Raw genomic sequence first — 20,570 nt, 5'->3', positions numbered from 1 at the left:
TGCTGAAATCACATTTAAGCTCAAGACAAAAAAATTAATCTCATGGTCAGGTCTCTGATTCTTATAATGGATATTTTCTTGTAAAAGCGTAGTCTTTTTAGCTTGCATCTAAAACAAGTGTTCACAAGTTCACAAAAAAGTTATACATGTGATCACTAGTAACCCACTTGACCAATTTGATGCACTCAAGAACAGAAAGAATTACGACTTTAAGCCCCAGTTTGTTGGTTTGCAGAAAATTCATGCTGTTGTTGTTTTCATGGTTCTAGATATGAAGTTTCTGCATCATGTTTTGGCAGAGTATATCAATATAGTATTTCCTAAATATAGCTAACATCTTTGAAACAAGGTATATAGTGTTGATTCTCATTGCTTACTTCTCATTCACACTGTGCTTTCAAAGTCGAGTAGCGCTAGATTAGTTCATCTTTATGAAATTTTGTACACCGGACCAAATACAAACACTTTCGGACATTATTTGGCTCGGCATCTTTCCTAACAGCTTAATATTCCTTCTTTTCAACAGATACTTGGATCTTGAGATGGCTGAATTCACTTTGCATGAGGTACTGGTTACCGCTCTTAGTCAAGTCGTGACAAGGAGTAACACAAAGGGAATCCGAATAGTCAATGATGTTGCCGAGCATATCGCGATGGAAACCTTGTATGGTGATAGTCTTAGGCTTCAGCAGGTCTTGGCTGACTTCTTACTAATTTCCATCAATTCCTCACCAAATGGAGGTCAGGTTGTTATAGCAGCCTCTCTAACTAAAGAACAGTTGGGGAAATCTGTCCATCTTGTTAATTTGGAGCTCAGGTAACTTTTCCATACTCATGCATTTGAAACTCCCCAATTACTTCATGGATTAACAGTATGTATTCTTGATTATACGCGATTTAAATGCCGTGTAACGATCTTAGCTCTTGATTATTATAGGATACAAGTGTTTATATATACATGACCCAAACCGCTAAGTTTTTCGGCTCATAACCATAAGTAACTAGCTTAACGGAAAGTAGGCAACAAACTAAACTAACTGCAATTAACAGAAGCTCCCAACACGCCTAGAGAAAAAAATGTGGTATGAATTGATGCATGATGTCACATTAACACCTAGTTCTCTTGTACTAGGAGTCTGTCTACCTTAGGAACAGAAGAAACTTGTATAGTTCTTTGTCCTAGTAAATATCCCGGTGCAAGATTGCATGGATGCGGGAAATAGATTTGTGAAATTTCTCTACTTGTCATTAGCACAAGACTTTTCTTGTAATAGATAAAAAAACTTTCAATGTAAGTTATAACCAGCTGGTTTTAGCTTAAAACTAATATCTGTTTTTGTGTGTGTAGCATAACACACGGTGGTAGTGGGGTGGCAGAAGCATTGTTGAACGAGATGTTTGGAAATAATGTGCTAGAATCAGAAGAGGGTATTAGCCTACACATCAGTAGAAAGTTGCTAAAGCTTATGAATGGAGATGTTCGTTATTTAAAAGAAGCAGGCAAATCATCTTTTATCCTATCTGTTGAACTTGCAGCAGCTCATAAGTTGAAAGGTTAAAATTTTGGATAAATTAATAAAAGATGATACAACATGATGATGTGTTTGCTTTGTACATCAGATATTAATTGATGCATTCCTTGTTCATTGTAACTCTGATTTGTTTCTATAATAACTTGTTGTAACGTATGTTGTAGATATGTATTCTCAGTCAAGTTTTACGTTTTTTATTGTAAAAGCAATTATTGTTGCAAAATGAAACGTTAGAACACGTTTAATGGCATTGGTTTCTTCTCCAGAAATTCTATTTTGGTTCTTGTCTCCATTAGTTATCAATTGTTTTGTTCCTCTTTTTTTTGGGTTTCTCATGTTATCATGAAACCTCATTATGTATTTTGTTTGAAAAAATCATAGTGAGAAATGCGGCATTGATTTTTTTTGGAAAGTTCGATTCTCTTTGATTGAATAATCAAATGTTTGTGTAATTTTTGGAGTAAGTTATTAAATTGGTACCTGAAATAATGAATAAGTTATTAAATTGAAATTCTAAATTTATGAATTTGCAGAAGTCTCATTTGTATTGAATTATTCTAGTCAAATTGATTTCTTTCTAAAGTAGTTTTGTAGGTGTGTTGAGTGTCACATTAAGTGATATAGAGATTTGTCCGCGCGTAAGTCATGCTATACATAGTATTTTGACATCAATTGCAATAGCTTTCAAAATTTTCTATTTTTCTTATTTCTAAAATATAAAATCTCTGAATCCAAAAATACATTATCTTCTTCCTGTAAATTTTTATTTCTTCTTTTCTCTAAATCTCTATTTCCTAATTTGTATATTTAAAAGAATAATTAGTGGTAGAACTTCGATCACAAAAAGATAAACAAAATAAGACAATAAGAAGTTGTTGGTTGTGGAAGCAATGACTCTATAATGTGAATGAAGGGCAATGAGTTATAGGGAGATTTTTCTTCAAAATATTACATTAAAATAAAGCATAACAAACATTTATTGAATCCTTTGAAATGTTATAAATCCACTTAATCATTTCAAATCCTTTAAATTCTTATGATAATTTATTGAAATTCAAATTATAAAATTTTGATTATAAAATTCTTTTAAAAGAAAATTATAAACCGTCCTTCTTTTAGAATATGAAAATCAAAATATGTCTCTTAAAAATAATATTTTAATAAATAATTATCTCTCTGAATATTTTTTATTTTATTTATAATTTTATTTAAATAAATAGTGCTCACATACATTTAGGTTTTCTCAATTATGTGTTTACATAATTTATTACAGTAATGTAACAACTATTGAGCGATGCTATTTAGTATGACAAAATATTCAAAGAAGAAGTTGTCAATTAATTTAAAGTTGTTCAAATAGTTACAATTTCTCCACTGAAAACTCTAGTCTAGTCTTGACCTAGCAGAGAGCGACGCCATCAATCCTTTGCAATCTCTTCCAAATGGACATCAATACCTTTTCCTTCTCCGCCGCCACACCACCATTATCAGTCATCGCCGCCGCAAAGCTCGCCGGATTTTCTCCATCCATCGACACCTCCCTCCCTTCTGACTCCGCCCCCACATTTATCTTCTCCAACGGGTACGTTTTCTTTCTCACCAAACTGTATTTTCATTTCTTCAACTACCAACACATGCTCAGCTCAATTACTTCGAAATAACACAACGTCGATAACATTACATTGAATTTTATTTTACTTCGAAATAACACAACGTCGATAACATTACATTGAATTTTATTTTAGTTATGTATCGTTACCCCTTCGGAAATGGATTATGTTAATCCTTTCAATTTAATTCCCGCTACATCTACGATCTACTAATTTGCACTCATTTTCATTACAGGTTGAAATTGCGTGGACCATTTGTTCTTCTACGTTATATCGCCAGAATTGCCAATTTCTATGGCCAAAATGCATTTGAAACTAGTCAGGTCATTTTATTCATATTACATAACACCGCATCTTTTATTCAAATGAAACACTGTAATAGTTTGTTGACACTTTAATTATACATATTTGATAGAAGGACTGATATGAGTAACATTTGACATTTGACATAGTCGGAGCCTTGTTTGAAATATTCATAATCTCAATGTACTTTTTGAAAGTGTGGTACAAACTCCGGATTTGATGGTTTACTTTGAAAAAAAACAACTTTTATATGATCATTGTTTGACTTTATTTCATCTTTTGATATAAATTAGCTTATACGTAAAGTGCTAATGCTATAATCACTTGATTAAGCTATTTATCCAAACATGGCCTACGTGATGTTGTCCAAGAATGGAGTTTTATATTTTCTTTTCAATATTTGCCATTTGCTTCTGGTTGTTTGCTCAGTCGTTGTGTCCTTGTTTTTTCTCATTTCCCTTCCTTGGCTTTTCAGATTGATGAATTGTTGGAGTATGCACCTGTACTGTCATCAGGCCCTGCATTTGAGACTGGATGCAAATATATAGATGACTACTTGGAGAAGCGTACATTTTTAGTTGGTTATTCATTATCAATTGCTGATCTAGCTATCTGGGAAGGTCTTGCAGGTAAAGATACTTTATGATTTTATCATATCTATTCAAATTCACCTGCGATACTACAACTAGGTCTCTTTTAACACCATTCCTATGGTAGTCTGTGCAGCCAAATTACACTATCTTCCATTTCTCTGTTCTTTAGTAACTTTGCAGCCTCTTCAACCAATAATCTGTCTAACTTGATGGTTCATTGTTATCTCTATCTACAATATGCTCTTTCAGGAACTGGAAAGAGATGGGAAAGCTTGAGGAAGTCAAAGAAATATCCAAATCTTGCACGATGGTACAATTCAATAGTCACAGAATACGGTACTGCCTTAAACGAAGTCACAACAACATATATTGGCAAAAAAGGATTGGGAGAGCCATCTGCAACCAAGCCAAAAGATCATCCAGTCGTCACGGATAAAGTGAAGAATGTGAATGGGGATGTATCTGAAATTAATAAGTTAGGAAGCAAACCTTCAGCAGAAATAGATCTTCCAGATGCTGAAATTGGAAAAGTTCGTTTGCGATTTGCGCCTGAACCCAGTGGCTATCTTCACATTGGACACTCAAAAGCAGCTTTGTTGAACAAGTATTTTGCTCAGCGATACCAAGGTCAGATTATTGTGCGTTTTGATGATACAAATCCTGCTAAAGAAAGTAACGAGTTTGTGGACAGCATAGTGAAAGATATTGATACATTGGGTATCAAATATGAAAAAATTACATATACATCAAATTACTTCCCTGAGTTGATGGAAGTGGCTGAAAAGTTAATTAGCCAGGGTAAAGCATATGTAGATGACACTCCACGCGAACAAATGCAACAAGAGAGAATGGATGGCATAGAATCTAAATGCAGAAACAACAGTGTAGATGAGAATTTGAAATTATGGAAGGAAATGATTGCAGGATCAGAGAGGGGCTTGCAGTGTGTTGTCCGTGGGAAGTTGGATATGCAAGACCCAAACAAATCCCTTCGTGATCCTGTTTATTATCGTTGCAATACAATGCCTCATCATAGGATTGGATCCAAGTATAAAGTGTATCCCACTTATGACTTTGCATGTCCATATGTTGATGCTAAGGAAGGTATCACACATGCCCTTCGGGCAAGTGAATACCATGATCGCAATGCTCAGTATTACCGGATTCAAGAGGACATGGGAGTGAGGAAAGTTATCCTCTATGAATTTAGTCGGTTGAATATGGTCTACACTCTTCTCAGCAAACGAAAGCTTCTATGGTTTGTCCAAAACGGAAAAGTTGATGGATGGGATGATCCACGATTTCCTACAGTGCGAGGAATTGTGCGCAGAGGGTTGAAAGTTGAAGCATTAATACAATTTATTGTTGAACAAGTACGTAAACGATTTTGCTTTCATTTATATGTCAAATAAAAAAATGTGCACTTGCTAGCAAATAAGAAATACAGTAGAATATGTCGTTCAGTTGTCATACTTCTTTCCTTCTTTGTACATTATTGTTGTATAACCCAAGCTTAAAATGTTGAAGACTGTTTTGTGACTTGCACAGGGGGCATCAAAAAATCTCAATCTCATGGAGTGGGACAAGCTCTGGACCATCAATAAGAAGATTATTGACCCTGTATGTCCCAGACACACTGCTGTCATTGCAGAGAGACGTGTATTGTTGACCCTCACTGATGGTCCTGAGAAATCATTTGTCCGCATCATACCTAGGCACAAGAAATATGAAGCTGCCGGAACTAAAGCTACCACATATACTAAAAGGATATGGATTGACTATGCTGACGCAGAGTCCATATCTGCTGGTGAGGAAGTAACCTTGATGGATTGGGGAAATGCCATAATAAAGGAAGTAGAGAAGAACCAAGATGGGAATGTCACAGGGTTGAGTGGTGTTTTGCATCTCGAAGGATCTGTGAAGACCACAAAATTGAAGCTCACTTGGCTACCTGACTCTGATGAACTAGTTAGCTTGACATTGACAGAGTTTGATTATCTAATTACGAAGAAAAAGGTATCTTTTGTTCTCTGCTGGTTTCTGTCATTAACAAACATAAAGGAAAATATATAATAATATGTGAATATTTTCATGAGGAATTCATGTGTCCAGACAGTTTCTACGGACAAAACTAATCAAAAGTTTAAAATAATAAAATAATCTATGCAATCGCTTGATGTCTTTCTTTTGATTACATTGTGCTCATGGAAGAATTGCTTGATTTTAGTATTGGGCTGAAGCCTGAAATGTTAGTTCTTCTTTGAAGTGTTCTATGAAAGACACTTTTTCAATGACTTTGTTGTCTGCCTGTCATAGTATTTTGGTGTATACATAGAATAATATTTGGCTGAAACTAAACATCATCCCCTTCCAACCACCGACACTTAACCTATACACTATCATCAGCCAGCCGCCTCACCATGGCACTTACGATTGCCACAACTTATTACTCAGTCTCTTGGCCCCTACCTCTCTAACAATCATATCACCCACCATAAGCCTTGGCTTTAGTTTGACAGAAAATTGACTCTTTTGTTCAAGTGAATATTTGTCTATACTGTAAGGTGTTCATACGCACTTGTCTATCTTACCATATATGCTATAAGAATTTGATGTCTTATATTGTCGAGCCTTTCTTGAACCTGCCATGGCACAAGTTTTATAGTACCAGATTGACCTTATTATACAGTCCACCCTGATCCCATTCTCTTAAAGCATCCAATACAATCCTGCATAGTGCTTACCCTTGGTTTGGTGTTCATTTTGTCTCTTACTCGTACTTTGAAAATATCAAACCTGTCTGCTTCCCTGCTAAAGTTTATGGTAATAACAGTCTATGTTCACTTTGTTTGCAGGTTGAAGATAATGAGGATATCATTGATGTTCTCAACCCATGTACAAAAAAGGAGATTCTAGCATATGGAGACTCCAATATGCGAAGTCTTCAGCGTGGAGAGGTATTGCAGCTTGAGAGAAAGGGATATTTCAGGTGTGATGTTCCCTTTGTTCGGCCTTCAAAACCAATTGTGTTATTTTCAATCCCAGATGGCAGGCAGCAGACAAGTTCTAAGTAAAAACATTTTGTTCTTTGAATTACAAGTTAGTAATTTGGATATAACTTTGTGGAACTATCTTAATGTGTACCATCACTACAGTGTTATGTTTATAAGCAACCCATGATAATTGGGTTTTGGACTAGCGACTAGAAATTTGAATATCTTATTTGTTTTGGGGGACAAGTTGTTGGTCTGAACGGAAAAGTTATTTAGTTTACGCATCTTTGCCTGACGGTGAATTCAAAATGACTTTCTATAGATGATTCAAGTCAAAGCGATTTATTTGTAAAAGTAGAGGAATCAAAGTACTTTAGAGCTACAACACTCTCACACACTATGCACTAACCATTTGCGCTAGAATTTGATGGTAAGTATTTATAAAGCTACAACACTCTCACACACTATGCACTAACCATTTGCGCTAGAATTTGATGGTAAGTATTTATAAATTTTGTTTAATGCTTATTTTGTCGGTGTGAGAGTTTGGATGGCAAGTATTTATAAAATGAGTTGTCTTACTATTCCCTCATAGTAGAATAAATATAAGGCAGGAATAACAAGTCAAGAGAATCATCATGATAGCTGCAGGTTTGATTAACAAACTTACTTCCAAATTTCAATTATTATACAAATGAATGCTCCCAACATGATTTGTAAAGAGACAGTTTAAAAGAAGAATAATTCACATTGATAAAACAACCACAGAACCATGATAATTTTACTTCTTGGGTGCAAGCCTAGACTTGATTTTCTCAACCTCCTTGGTACCCACCTGGAATGTCTTGGTCAACACGTTGTCTGGAAGAGAAGGCGTGGCTGCAAACAAGGTAGTAGCAATGGACTGTGTGCCTGGAAGTTGGCTGTTGAAGGCTGAAAGAACTGCAGCAGGTACATTGCCGTTGTTCTTTTGGAAGTGAACCAAGCCTTTTGGGAACACAAAAATGTCACCTTTGCTAATGGTTTTTGATATAAGCACATTTGTTGTGGTTATGAACCCTACATCTAGTTGCCCTTCAAGAACAAACACCACCTCAGTGGCACGTGGGTGAGTATGAGGTGGGTTGAGGCCATCTGGGGCATAGTCAATCCTTGACAGAGAGACACTAAGAGTGTTGAGTCCTGGGATTTTCTGAACATTGGCTCCAGTCACAACTGAGCCAAATGTGGTATTGGTGGATCCTGGTTTGGCTAGTATATTGGTGAAGAAATCAGAGGCATTTACCTTGGATGCCTCTTTGCAACTGAATCCGTTCACTGTCACACCTTTTTTATATTACAGCCTTCATAGAATTAGTTTTTCAGATAAAATAAAATAAAATTAGCACCTCTTAAATCTACATAGCTAACTTTTGAGAAGAGGATTGTTCAAGTTTTATTTGGGCCATATTTCGAGTCGACGTTGAAAAATATTAGATTATTTTAATTTTTATTCAGAATGGTGACTTCTTGTGGTTAAGAAATCTCACATTTGATTTGATGTAATTGCACATTGCAGAGCGTCTGATCAAATATTGGACTCTTCAAATTTCAATCATGCATTTAACTTTGATTACGAAGTTGAAATGTGAAATCGTTTGATATTTGATAGAATGTTCTGCAATGTACGATAGTGGAGTACTCTAAATAACAATAATAATAATAATAACAACTAACCTATTCATTATTCAACTGGTGGTGCTAAGCAATGCAGGTAAGAGACAAATGAAACTTAATCATGTTGGTGGGAATACTAATCATTAAACAGTGGAGTCAGAAAAAAGCAACATTAAAGCAGTATGGTAGAAGTGATATGCCATTAGGAATGAGTTTGAGTTATTTACTATCTCCAAATGAAATATAAGAAGGAAAAAATACTAAGAAATATAAGAAAAAAATAGTATTTGAAAATTTGACTTATATGATCCAAATTTTAAATTAAATATATAATTTTTTTAAAATAATTTTTGTTTATATATTTTTTTCTTCAGATAGAGTATAGTTGGAAAAAAAAAATGAATTGGAAAAAATTAAATAAAAACGATCAAATCTTGTCTTATTATTTTAATAAAAAATATTTAATCGCAATTTAGACCCTTTTATTTTTATTAATTTTATTTTTTTTATTTTAAAATTCAACAATTTTAATTTATCTTTTGAATTTTTTAACAACAAAATAGTTATCTGATATATTTTAAACGACGTGACATATAATACAATAATATTGAATAATTAATATTTATAAAATTAAAATATAATTGTAAAATTTTCAATTTCAAAATTTAAAGTTATTCATTTTATTCTTAAATTAATTACATATAATAATTAATGCATATAAATAGTTTTACATTATGAGATAGTAAATATGTCAAATATTTATTTTTTAGCTAAAAATCTGAATAAATAATCAAAACTACGATTAAATTTTAAAAAAATGTTTAAAAAATAGGAGCAGGAATTGGGTTTTCAGAAAATAATGACATTAACATTAAACACTACACTTACACACACACATATATATACTAATTGTAGTTTAAATGTAAGCACGTGTTACTGTTATTGCAATGTCAAATATGACACCGCGTGTTAATATGAGGTGTTGGCACATGAAAATGTGCATAGTTGTCAATTTGTAGCCTATAGTGATGATTTATATCTATATATGAATGGAAAAGAGAGTAGTGATGTAAAAGGGTAAGTACCTGAGGCAAGGTCAGCGACACAAAGGTCTTGAAGAGAGTCAGGATCTGATGAGAAAGTGGTGGCTATGAAGAGAGTCAAACTCACAACAAACATGGAGTGTGTGAGCTTCATGGTTTATTAATTTAGTTGTATAAATATAGAAGTAGCTATAGGCAATCAAGGAAGAAGTAAATGGTATGGAATAGAAGTTGATAAAAATGGAGAAGAATGAAAAGAAACAAAGAAATGAGTTGGTTGGAAAAGGTGGGTTTTTGTTTTGTGAATTTATAGCAAGACAGCTGAGGTTGAGTTAAGTGAGCAAATATAATAAAAGTTCTTTATTTATGTTTGTCACACTCTCACCAACCATTTCTCCAACTTTAAGTATAGTTTTTTCAAATATAGTATCGAAAGCTAGAATTCACTTGTGTATTTTACACTGCTAGAAACTAAACTGAAATCGGATAAAAAAAAAACCGAATGAATTAACGTGGAAGACAAATACTTCAGAAGATAGAGACTGATGGGCCTCTTTCTTAGTTTGGGCCCTTTTCAAGTTTTGATCCTTTGCTCTCTTGATATTGAAAATTGTCAACTATTTTGTTATACGGTTGGCGGTCTCTTAAATATGTTATTAGGATTGTAATCTCTAATCATTGTATATGGACAAAAACATTTGTTGATCGAGGTTTGAACTCTATTTTAAAATTTAAAAGATTATTCTCCGACTTACCGATGAGTCGAGATACTTAAGGTTTACCAAAAAAAATTATGTTTTTATGTTTGAAGATATTGTAACTTATATTAACAGCTTATACTTTGGGTGCATAATAGCATGTCACACGTGGAAGAAGGAGAAATGAAGTGTGAGTGTGAGCAATAAATCTTAGGGGAGACGAGAGGAGTCTCATTGGTCCTCGCAGCTTTTGTATGATCTTTTTATTGTATATGTTTTTTTTACTGTTTTCGTGCAGTGACTTGTGACTACAACAAATTTGAATGAATAATTAAAAAAAAAAAAAAAGTAGATTCAATAATGAAGAGACAAAATTGATGAGTGTGTATGATGGATTGTTAAATTCGGTTAAGCATTTGATTATTTGCGTGTCTTCAATTATTATATTTTAGAAGAGGCAAATGCTTGTGCCAACTCATTCGTAAAGCAGGGTCATATCATAATTTTCATTTGGATTATCATTTACTCTTGTATGTTTCAGTTCCTTTTATAATGATTAATTACGTATTATATGTATAGGAGGAACTCGGTTCTCTCGTATTGTAGTTGAACCTTTTTGCCTTTGCATTAAAAAGATGCTCCTTTCGCTCCTTTACTTGTACCGTGGTAAATTAGCTTTTAATTTTTTTATTTGAAGACGAAAACAATTAAACAAGATATGCAATAATTGAAATTTATGCTAGCACATAGGAGTGCATTGGAATTTATGCTAGCAAATAGGAGTGCGTTGGAATTTATGCCAGTTATTACTATTATCCATTTTACATTGTTTTGTATTTCGTTTTCACTTCTAGTGTATGTGGGTTGCTATTCCTTGAAATTAAATTCAGGGTTGAGAACTTGAGGTTGAGGGATGCTTATACAATAAGATCTAATAAACAATGGCCGATTCGTTATTTTCAGTTACTGAAAGTTTGTTCAAATGCAAAGGATCTTAATAGCAAATAGAGTTAAAAGAAAGGGTTACAAAAAAGGATCTGTCAATTATATACACCAACTTTTTAGCCAGGAAGAAATATATATTTGGAAATGCCTACTATATGAGAATCTAATAATTATATAAAATTTATAAGACTTCATCTGCAATGTAATAATTCGGAACACTTCGACACAATCACACTATCATATGCTCGAGGGAGATTCTGTAAAAAAAAATATGATCGAGGGAAATTAGTCCCGTGTTCAAAAGGTGTAAAAATATCTCGTAATAGATAAAAAGGTAATTAGAAAAACAAAATAAAAACCTAATTTTTTTTATAGCTTAACCTGGACATAGGCAAGCCCCACATGTTACCTAACCAAATTGGTAAGCAACCATATTGCTTTCACCACAAACACAAGACATTGGATTTGAAAACAAAAATATTGGGATATTGACACAATGACTTTTTAAGAGTCCAGCGACGAAATTCTTACGCAAATGTAGAAAAGGATGAGTATCCCAAGTTCAAACTAGCAACGAAATAGAGCAGGAGCTTAACACATTGGATATTGGTGTACAAAATTGAACTTGATTCCGTCATATATAAAAACATTTAACTTGATCGACCCAATACTGATCTTAAAACTAAACTCCATATATATCTGATATTAGTTTGGTATACAATAGGCCCATAGTTTATAACAAAAGAGTCTCTCAATAACAATGATATACTTAAAATATCTTTACCAAATTGAAATGAACACACATTTTAGAAAACACTAACACGAAATGTTTTCACAAAATAAACAGAACCTAATTTTCCAAGTAGCTGTGCAGCTACAATTGAAGGCGTGCAAAATATTCAGACACAAGATAGTGAAGCAGTTAGGCAGGGAAGTAGGAAAAACAATGTTAAGTCAAATTAAGCCCCAAAAAAAGGGAAGATTAAGAGCATCTCTACCAAGTGAAGCACTGTATCTCGATTTGTTAAATACCAGAATTCTCTAACTTATATTAGTCAAATTCCTCGAATCTATTTCACATAAATATTATACAATTTGGAAGACTGAGCATCACTATTACAAATTGATTATCCTTCAAACAAACTGCAAGAAACCAGAGAAAAGAGAGGCAGAGCTACAGATGTAAATAGGTACGAAATGGACAGTCACATAAATTAGGCAGTGAGGAAAGAAACATCCAGAACAAACTAACCTGATCAACATGTAAATGACTCGACCAATGTAAGATACAAAGCCAGCTATTTTTTCTTCTTACCGCCACTGGCCTTAGTTTTCTTGTTAGTTCCTTTAGCATCATTCACTGGAGTTTCCTGTCAAAAGAAAAACAGTGCATGTCAAACCATGGACCTAGAGAACCAAAATAGTACTGTGTTCTACGGTGCTTTTAATTTTTTCCATTATCTTAACATAAAAAAAGTACTATGTTTTTGTTTAGATAAACTATCCACGGATATTTTGAAAAAGCTGTTGCTTCATTAGGATTCTTGTTAGTTGATATGAAAATATCTTGATATTATCTTAAGATTACATTAAGGATTTATTTCGTTTTAAATAAAAAATATATCTTAGAATATCTCTGGAGATTACTTCCCATAATTCTGTATTGTTAGCATGATTTGTTTTCAACGTAGGATTTCTTAGTAGTGAATTAGTATTTTTAGTGTTTCATGTTTTTGCATTGGATCAAATCATCAATCACACCAAACCATAATAACAACTCAAAGTTCTAAATTCTTCTCTTCCCTCTTAATCTAAAACCCTAGAACTTCAACATGGTATCATCGTCATATCATCCTCCATAAGTTGTCCCACCCCCACTCTTTTGCTGCCATGTTTACTTATGCATGGAACACTACTATAATAATTATGTTCAAAATCCTTTTCCAAGCAACGCTGTCACAGTTACCATCAAGGAGGCTGACCCTTTCCAAGGTGACACCACAGTTTGGTACAAAGGTCATTAAATGGCCATTCCCTTGAGCACTATCACTAGAAAAGTTCAGTGCAGCATCACATGCATTCTTCCAGCAACTTCCTGTTAATGGTGAGGTCAACGCGCCAACTTCCTATCGTTTATTCACTGTGCCGCTGGTCATGTTTGGTTCATCATCCCTTAATAATTCTGTTGAGATGTAAGGGAAACAAACGACCTTTATTGATGATACAATAGAATTACACGATGGGTTCCCAAGAAATTCGAGAGTCTTGGGTCTCTCCCTTCCAAGAGTTTAGGATCTTGATCTCTCCCAACCAGTATCCAATTCCCAAATAATTGCCTACTGACTTTTCCATCAGTTTTCCTATTTATACAATTTATGCAATAATGCCTGCAAACATAACTGCTGCCTAATATAATATCTGCAACATAATATATATAATATATAATATATAATAACAATACTAATAAGAGGTCTAACAGTTTCACCACCATTTATGTTCCAAAGACACCACACAATCTCCTAAATATATCCTTGTTTCTCTTATCCAAACTACTATTAGACATATTTTTGAAAACACTAGTGGTCTCAGTTGCAAATTTACAATACTTTTACCATATGTATCCCAAAAAAGAAAGAACCAAAATATAGAAACGTGCTGTTATGAAGGGAGGAGAACGGCTGTCGTGAGTAAAGAGTAAGTGGTGGAGGGAGAACGGCTGTCATCAGGGGCTAACGGAAATTAGGGAATGAGACTTGAAAGCCCTATAATTTCAGTAGTTTTTCTGATCCTATTAGTCATTTTAACTGTGATGTCCATGTTGGACTTCATCATCAATTTATATAGAACATTATCTCTCACTATTATAGTACCTAAGATAGTATCCAACTGAAATTTTTAAGCTCTAAGATTGACAACAAAACTATAACTTATGAGCCCATATAGAGCATCTTTTCTGCTCGTATTAAACATTTTATCCCCTAACTCAACACCATGTGGAGCACGGCTGGCTTATCGATAGCACATTGGGGTAGCATAGTATATGCCAGATGCAGTATCAGTTGTGATCAATATTCATTGGATATAACGTATAGATAAATATAGTTTATATGAAAAGGAGGATGCGATAAGAGGCAGAAGAAAAGAAAGATAAAAAATCTCTCCAGTCCTGTTTTAATCTCAGCCTAATCAATGGGAATTTGCTTCAGCATAAAAAAACGAGACTTCTTGAAAATTTAAGACAGTAGCTAACTAGATCCAGAAGCCTTTAAGCTAAAGGAACTAAAAGTGAAGCAAGGAATGGCCTATAAAAGTTAAGAGATATACAAGGCCTGATGTTGTTTTTTAAACTTTCTCATGCAAAATTAGTAGAAGAACTATTATGTCAGTTACTAAAAGACAGATTATGCATAAGCGTATATGGACATTGATGGTTCACCAGGACAATTCAGCTTCAGGGACCAAAGCAAACACCTCTAGACAATGGGCACAGAAAGCTTGGAACCCAGATTATAGACCGGCATGCTCAACTTCCCAAAAATCATGGGCCTTGACCAGTTAGAAATTTGCAGAGAGGACATCTTATGATCAATTGCTGGTTTGAAAGATCTAAGCATGCATTTGCTTTCCTGTCATTAAGTGTGGCAAAATTATGCTAGCATATCAGCTTTAACATTTCTAGTAAATTTGGTAAAAACTCCTGTGTTTTGGTAATTCAAATTTTTTCTCAGATGTCGAAGAAAAGTCACCTCGTTATTACTATTTCAAAAATAAAGGAATAGTAAAGGGGGGACTGGAGTGAATAGCTCCAAATCCAGTTAGTGAACGAAAGATAGGATAAAGATATTGCTTGTCACACAAATCAGGGTGTTCAATTGTTTTTTTTTCTTTTTCTGTACCCAACAATGTTGTTCATCATGGCATTTTGAGAAGAAATCCGATAAAAATATCCCATATCAAATACATGAATAATGTGTATCAATATCTCGAACTTAAAAAATTTGTACTCAATGGTTTCTTTCACACACTTTAAGTTAATGTGATGTTTTCATGGAACGGAATGGTTTTTTCCATCATCTATTTAACACCATAAGAGGATGAAAGTTATGCAAGGAAACAATATGAAAACTATGCATGGAAACAATAATCCGTGATCTAGTTTCAGGCAGAAAAATAGGAACCCAAAAAAAAACTCATTCGCAGCAGGCCCAAAGTCTGACCATAAATGCTTTGGTGAGGAACTTGCCAGACCTTTTGCAATAACTTTGAAAGTAAACACATGTTGAAGGTGATCGATGTAGTGGATACATACCTTCCGTTTGATGGGTACAGATGTGTTTGCAGTTGGTTTAAAAAATGATTCCAGTCTAGTATTTTCAGAAAGAAACAAAAAGTTAGGTATGACAAGAAAAGAGAAAAGGTCAAACACTAATGTCCAGTGAGTTAAGAATCACTTACCGGCCTTGGGATGACTTGTTCTTTGCTGCTTTAATTTTTTCTATTGCCTAACATCAAAACAGAAATCAGAACATTGTTTATGAATAAGCAACAAAAACACATTGGAACCCAACTCTAAGTACATATTTAGCTGCATACCTTTGTTACCCTGTCACTGTTGAACCCATTCTCATTTACCAGAAATGTTACTAAACCCTGTAAGAAAGGCAACATAATGTGACCTAGTTATCTTGCCAAATAACTTGATATATAGATAGAACAAACACAGATATGTCAGTACGCAAATCTCTGCATTTGAAAGAATATTTAATTTTCTCAAACAAAATAGTTATTACTTCTTCATCTGGAGCAGACCACTTAAGATTAAGTTCGTCATCATCAGTTGAGACTATTGGTTCCTTAAAAAGTCGTCGAGCCTCTTGATACGGCCAGTCATCTGGTATCTGGTACCTGAACAATGCTTTCAATGTAAGTAGTACCTAATGTGAAACTTGAAAGATCAACATCACAATAAATATCATGAACCTTGCTTTCAAAAGAAAGAGCATTTAGATAGCATAATTGAGTTTATGTGCTAGCTAAGCTTTCTCATCACCAGATAAAGTAGCCAAATTCCTCATGGATTCCATCAACATAATTGATATATTGCAATATTAATAAATTTTAGCCATGGTATGAAACATTACAAAAGCATGCAGTTGCAGAATGTGTCATAAGTTTTTCTATCATTAAAAATCCAAATATCCGGACCAGATATCTGATTTGTAATGCAACACAAACATGACAAAGATAAACAAGTAAAACCTTCTGTCACAAGCCTTCATCACGCATTTGATAAGTATTAAATTGCATACACTGGAAAACAGTGAGTTTCAAAATAGAAAAAATAAGAATAACCTCTCTTTGTTTAAGTTTTCCAGTATATTTTCAATAGAGCCATGTTGACGTATGAGCTTCAAAGCTGTTAGCCCCCCAATACCTGTGGCACACATTGACTATTATTAATTTTATTTAATTATTTATATTATATACATGTAGAGCTCATATCGCAATCCTAAAACCACACATGGACCTACCATCATTTGGATAAAAAAAGGGACATAAAATACCTCGAATGTTGTCACAGTAATCACACCCGGAAAGAATACATAAATCAATAAATTGGTCCATGGTCAGATTTAGCTCCTCCAAAATCTGAAACATGAGAAGTATAGAAGTAACTAGTAAGGAGATCGTACAGTGAAAAACCCATATTTGATGAAAGCTGTAAGGACTAAGGACCTTTGCAACGTCAAACTCCATTACTGGAATCTTCTTTGAGCTAGGATCCATTAGATGGCGAAGAAATTTAGGAGCTCCAAACGTTAAGGAATCCATGTCTTCAGAAGCCACAGCATAAACCTATAATATATAAAATGTTCAACATAAATTCCACAGAAACATTTTATCAAAGGAAATTTATATTAATTTACTGAAATGAATTGAAAATCCGATATGAAGGCATAACAGAAGTTAGAATCATCACATGCAAATAAATATCAAAGGAATAGCATACTTAAAATTTAAATGGTTTTATCAAAAGTGATAGATATATGATAGAAACTGGTATTTAAGAGACTAATGTATAGAATGATAAACGGAATATTATAGATAAAACAATTCTGCAGTAACTACCAGCAGTAGCAGTTACAGAACAGAGGGAAATTACAATTGCTGCAATAGGAATAAATAACTGCTAATAACTAACACAATCCTCTAGGAATTAGAGAGCCTAGTCTCTCCCAACCTAATCCACATAAAACAACTCAATGCTTATCTCTACCCCTCCTATTCTCTACTTATTTATAAGTTACATGACAGTTACAAACAACACAACAACAGTTAAATGTAATGATAGTTACTAACAATATATAAACCAACATTTAATTTTCTTTTCATTTCAGTGAAGTTTGTTTAAAAAGGTGACATGCAGCACATAAGAACTTGCCTTTCCAGCTTTGCAAAGAGCAGCACACTGAGCCTCTGCTTCTGAGGGTGCCTGCAGAATTTGAAGCCTTAGTTTTGGCAAACACATTGTACAATACACTTCATTTTAGTAGTGCAACTTCACCTCAACAACGGGCACTCCCATGAGTCTTAAAAGTCTTTTGCAGTCATCATTATGTTGCTTTGTCACCTACCAGAGTATGAAGATGTGTTGTCAATGGTATACACCAAAACCTTCCTTCTATCCGTAATATGAAAAACAAAACTTTTCAAATAAATATGCCCAAGAAACAAAGACCCACCTTTACTGTCCGTTTACTAAATTTCTCAATATCTTCCTTATTGTCAGCCTACAATAACAACAAAAAGCAGCCAAGGGATTAATATCTTAATATAATACAAGAAACCAAGTACAATAAAATAACCATAGAGAGAAGTCACCAACACACTAAACATATACCTCTATGGCTTCCGACAAACCCTCAGTGGCCTCGGCTCTCTTCGAGAGACTATAACAAAGTTTTAGAAGGAAAGGCATTATTTGGTAACTTTAGATAAGAATCTATAAATAGCATTCTCTGTAAATAACAGAAAAACCACAAAAATACCGTTTTGCCAGCTCTTGTTTCTTCATATCTGGTGGCTTCCCATCAAACACATATCTTCATAAGAACATTAATAAAAATCAACAACAGCACAGTTATTAAAACGACTTATTCTCAGATGGTTTTATTGAAGGAAAGACAATATTTTTATTTCAAAAAACTATTACACTGGCTTCATCCCGGCTTCTAGAAGTCTGATTGTCCGCGAAAACATCCCTTGCAAATGGCTATAAAATTCAAAATCAATTAATCAACACAATAATAACCCAAACAGAAAACTGAAACAAAAACAACTAAACACAATTAAGCTTATATCACTAAAAGATTTTAGATTACTACATACCTAGTAACTTCGCCAGCTTCATTAGTCAACATTTCAGTTCCACTTCTTCCCACAACAATCTACACCAAAATGAAATACACACATTAAGTGACATTAACAGAAAAAGGAAACTACGCTATGTGTTCCGGAGAGTAATACTAACAAGGAACTGGTAAATGCTCATGCTGGCATCAACAGCGATCTTTCGCCCAAAGTAGCTTTCGAATTTGTTCTCTTTCATGGATTTGGGGGCATTGTCGGCTAATAGCTTCGTTAAACCCTAGAAATTAATCAGCATTTTAAAAACTAATTAATTAACCTCAATAATGTAATACTACTGTATAACAAAAATGACAAAATTAAAAGAAAAGATAGGGATGAGATTTTGAAAAATAAATGTATACCTTGATTCCCATTGCTTGTGTGTGTGGAGATTTGCAGAGAAAATGAAATGAATGGGGATGTTGTGGACTGTGGCGGCAGAAAAAGAATAATGAGGGAGAAAATCAACTGCTTCCCGCGCACTATCCAGAAAGGGTATTTTGGTACGGTTCCCAATTGTTATTGGCCCATTCTACTATCTGGTTAATGGCCCAAACAACCCGAATGCGAAATTTACTGTTTTCCACCCCTGTAATACTATTGAAATTATACAATAATCTTTCTATTATTTTATCAAATATATTTTGAATAAAAATAAAATTTTGATAAATTTAGAATTTAAAAAAAAAATAATAACATTATAAAAATTCAGAAAAATTTTTTAGTATAACTATAAAAGAAAAAAATTAACATTATATATTTCGGATATTTAATTTTAAAAGTCATCCAAAATTTTGAATTTTAATAAAAATAAAATTTTGAAAAAAAATTATATTCTGAATCATTTAAAAAGACAAAAATTCAATATGTAGTTTTTAACACGGAATACTCGAAAATATGTAAAATGTGGAACAATATTTTATGTTTTAATATTAGTGTCACTTAACCCACGCAAACATGGATGCTACGCCGGTAGATTCCAATTTCCAACTTATGTTTTGGATTTTTATTAAACTAACATATAAGTGTGAAAATAGAAAATTCTGAATTTTTTATTTTTGAAATTTTTGGAATATATTTTTTATTTAATATTTTTTATTAAAAAAAAGTGAAGGATAAAAATAGGATTTAATATCAATATAGTTGTGTAAGATTTAAATATTGGGGTGATTAATTTCTCTCTGTGAAGATATGCTTCTTGACCCAAGTCTAAATGAAAAAATAAGGGGATAAAAACGTTCCACTCCCAACAACTTGGAATGTAAATATTTGAAATGAAAAAAAAAATTATCTGATTTAAAACGGTTTAATTTAGATTAGTTTTTTAATATTTAAATTACAATTGTAAAAACAATATATTAATATTATAAAAATATGATAAAATATTATATTTGATGCAAATATATAACATATAATATATTAAAATTTAACATTAGAGAATAATAGTAATAATAATAATAATTGATTATATTTAAAATATATAAATAATAATAATAATAATAATAATAATAATAAATTGATTAAATTAAATTAATAAAAAATATTAGGAAAAATAATTAAAAACTAACAAATAATATATAATACAGTATATTATACTAATAATGAATAAATAAATATTGAAATTCATGTATACGGTTCAGTTTTGAAATCTAATCAAATTTCGTATATTTTACTTTTATATCATCTTTTTATTTAAAACTCTTTATTATATTCTACTTTGAAATGGATATATCAAAATATTTATTTTTTTTTTATCTTCAAGAGGTCGCAAGACAATAATGCGACCA

The 20,570-nt window shown here is 33.0% G+C and overlaps 4 protein-coding genes across 11 annotated transcripts in view; 2 read left to right on the top strand and 2 right to left on the bottom strand.

The window, feature by feature from the left end:
• The window catches only part of LOC101506511 (phytochrome A), a 6,492-nt gene extending 4,686 nt beyond the window's left edge, over window positions 1-1,806 (top strand). For both annotated transcript variants that reach the window (XM_004495772.4, XM_004495771.3), the window contains exons 4-5: window positions 527-817; window positions 1,349-1,806. In XM_004495772.4, coding sequence (XP_004495829.1) covers window positions 527-817; window positions 1,349-1,559 — 502 coding nt within the window. In that variant the 3' untranslated portion in view covers window positions 1,560-1,806. The remainder of the gene's footprint in view (window positions 1-526; window positions 818-1,348) is intronic.
• A 1,045-nt stretch (window positions 1,807-2,851) lies between these two features.
• Window positions 2,852-7,352, top strand: LOC101506184 (glutamate--tRNA ligase, cytoplasmic). The gene is made up of 6 exons (XM_004495770.4): window positions 2,852-3,114; window positions 3,378-3,465; window positions 3,921-4,074; window positions 4,288-5,411; window positions 5,587-6,054; window positions 6,894-7,352. Exons 1-6 carry the CDS (start codon window positions 2,975-2,977, stop codon window positions 7,110-7,112), a joined length of 2,193 nt encoding a protein of 730 aa, XP_004495827.1. The 5' UTR covers window positions 2,852-2,974; the 3' UTR covers window positions 7,113-7,352.
• A 312-nt stretch (window positions 7,353-7,664) lies between these two features.
• LOC101505865 (rhicadhesin receptor) lies at window positions 7,665-10,063 on the bottom strand. Its single transcript, XM_004495769.4, has 2 exons — window positions 9,773-10,063; window positions 7,665-8,357 (listed from the first exon to the last, which is right to left on the bottom strand). Exons 1-2 carry the CDS (start codon window positions 9,882-9,884, stop codon window positions 7,813-7,815), a joined length of 657 nt encoding a protein of 218 aa, XP_004495826.1. The 5' UTR covers window positions 9,885-10,063; the 3' UTR covers window positions 7,665-7,812.
• A 1,297-nt stretch (window positions 10,064-11,360) lies between these two features.
• On the bottom strand, window positions 11,361-19,287 carry LOC101504587 (flap endonuclease 1). 7 transcript variants are annotated; one of them, XR_012162800.1, is made up of 19 exons: window positions 19,146-19,287; window positions 18,905-19,021; window positions 18,763-18,821; window positions 18,587-18,646; window positions 18,423-18,476; window positions 18,275-18,323; window positions 18,117-18,164; window positions 17,939-18,004; window positions 17,816-17,866; window positions 17,110-17,229; window positions 16,938-17,022; window positions 16,726-16,807; window positions 16,164-16,278; window positions 15,967-16,023; window positions 15,829-15,875; window positions 15,683-15,737; window positions 14,810-14,999; window positions 12,626-12,743; window positions 11,361-11,630 (listed from the first exon to the last, which is right to left on the bottom strand). XR_012162800.1 is itself a non-coding variant. In XM_004495768.4 (18 exons), exons 1-17 carry the CDS (start codon window positions 19,155-19,157, stop codon window positions 12,672-12,674), a joined length of 1,149 nt encoding a protein of 382 aa, XP_004495825.1. In that variant the 5' UTR covers window positions 19,158-19,287; the 3' UTR covers window positions 11,361-11,630; window positions 12,626-12,671. The 7 variants fall into 7 exon arrangements, 4 of the variants coding, with proteins under 4 accessions (XP_004495825.1, XP_004495821.1, XP_004495824.1 ...); XR_012162801.1 differs by lacking the exon at window positions 11,361-11,630 and adding an exon at window positions 12,309-12,516; XR_001143645.3 differs by lacking the exon at window positions 11,361-11,630 and adding an exon at window positions 12,309-12,516 and having other exon boundaries at window positions 14,845-14,999.
• Between the last annotated feature and the right edge of the window lie 1,283 nt (window positions 19,288-20,570).

This window comes from Cicer arietinum, chromosome 4 (assembly GCF_000331145.2).
Source record: "Cicer arietinum cultivar CDC Frontier isolate Library 1 chromosome 4, Cicar.CDCFrontier_v2.0, whole genome shotgun sequence".
In the NCBI taxonomy this organism is placed as follows: Eukaryota; Viridiplantae; Streptophyta; class Magnoliopsida; order Fabales; family Fabaceae; genus Cicer; species Cicer arietinum.
This window is presented reverse-complemented; position numbering and strand designations above follow the sequence as displayed.

Excerpts from the sequence above, each read along its gene's own strand:
- LOC101505865 (XM_004495769.4), bottom strand. The coding sequence starts at position 9,884 with ATGAAGCTCACACACTCCATGTTTGTTGTGAGTTTGACTCTCTTCATA. Across the intron at positions 8,358-9,772 it reads TGTCGCTGACCTTGCCTCAG|GTGTGACAGTGAACGGATTC; the intron begins GTACTTACCCTT and ends AATATAAAAAAG.
- LOC101506184 (XM_004495770.4), top strand. The coding sequence starts at position 2,975 with ATGGACATCAATACCTTTTCCTTCTCCGCCGCCACACCACCATTATCA. Across the intron at positions 3,115-3,377 it reads ACATTTATCTTCTCCAACGG|GTTGAAATTGCGTGGACCAT; the intron begins GTACGTTTTCTT and ends TTTTCATTACAG. Across the intron at positions 4,075-4,287 it reads TATCTGGGAAGGTCTTGCAG|GAACTGGAAAGAGATGGGAA; the intron begins GTAAAGATACTT and ends ATGCTCTTTCAG.
- LOC101504587 (XM_004495764.4), bottom strand. Across the intron at positions 17,230-17,815 it reads CTCTTTGCAAAGCTGGAAAG|GTTTATGCTGTGGCTTCTGA; the intron begins GCAAGTTCTTAT and ends TATATATTATAG. Across the intron at positions 16,808-16,937 it reads TTACTGTGACAACATTCGAG|GTATTGGGGGGCTAACAGCT; the intron begins GTATTTTATGTC and ends TGTGTGCCACAG.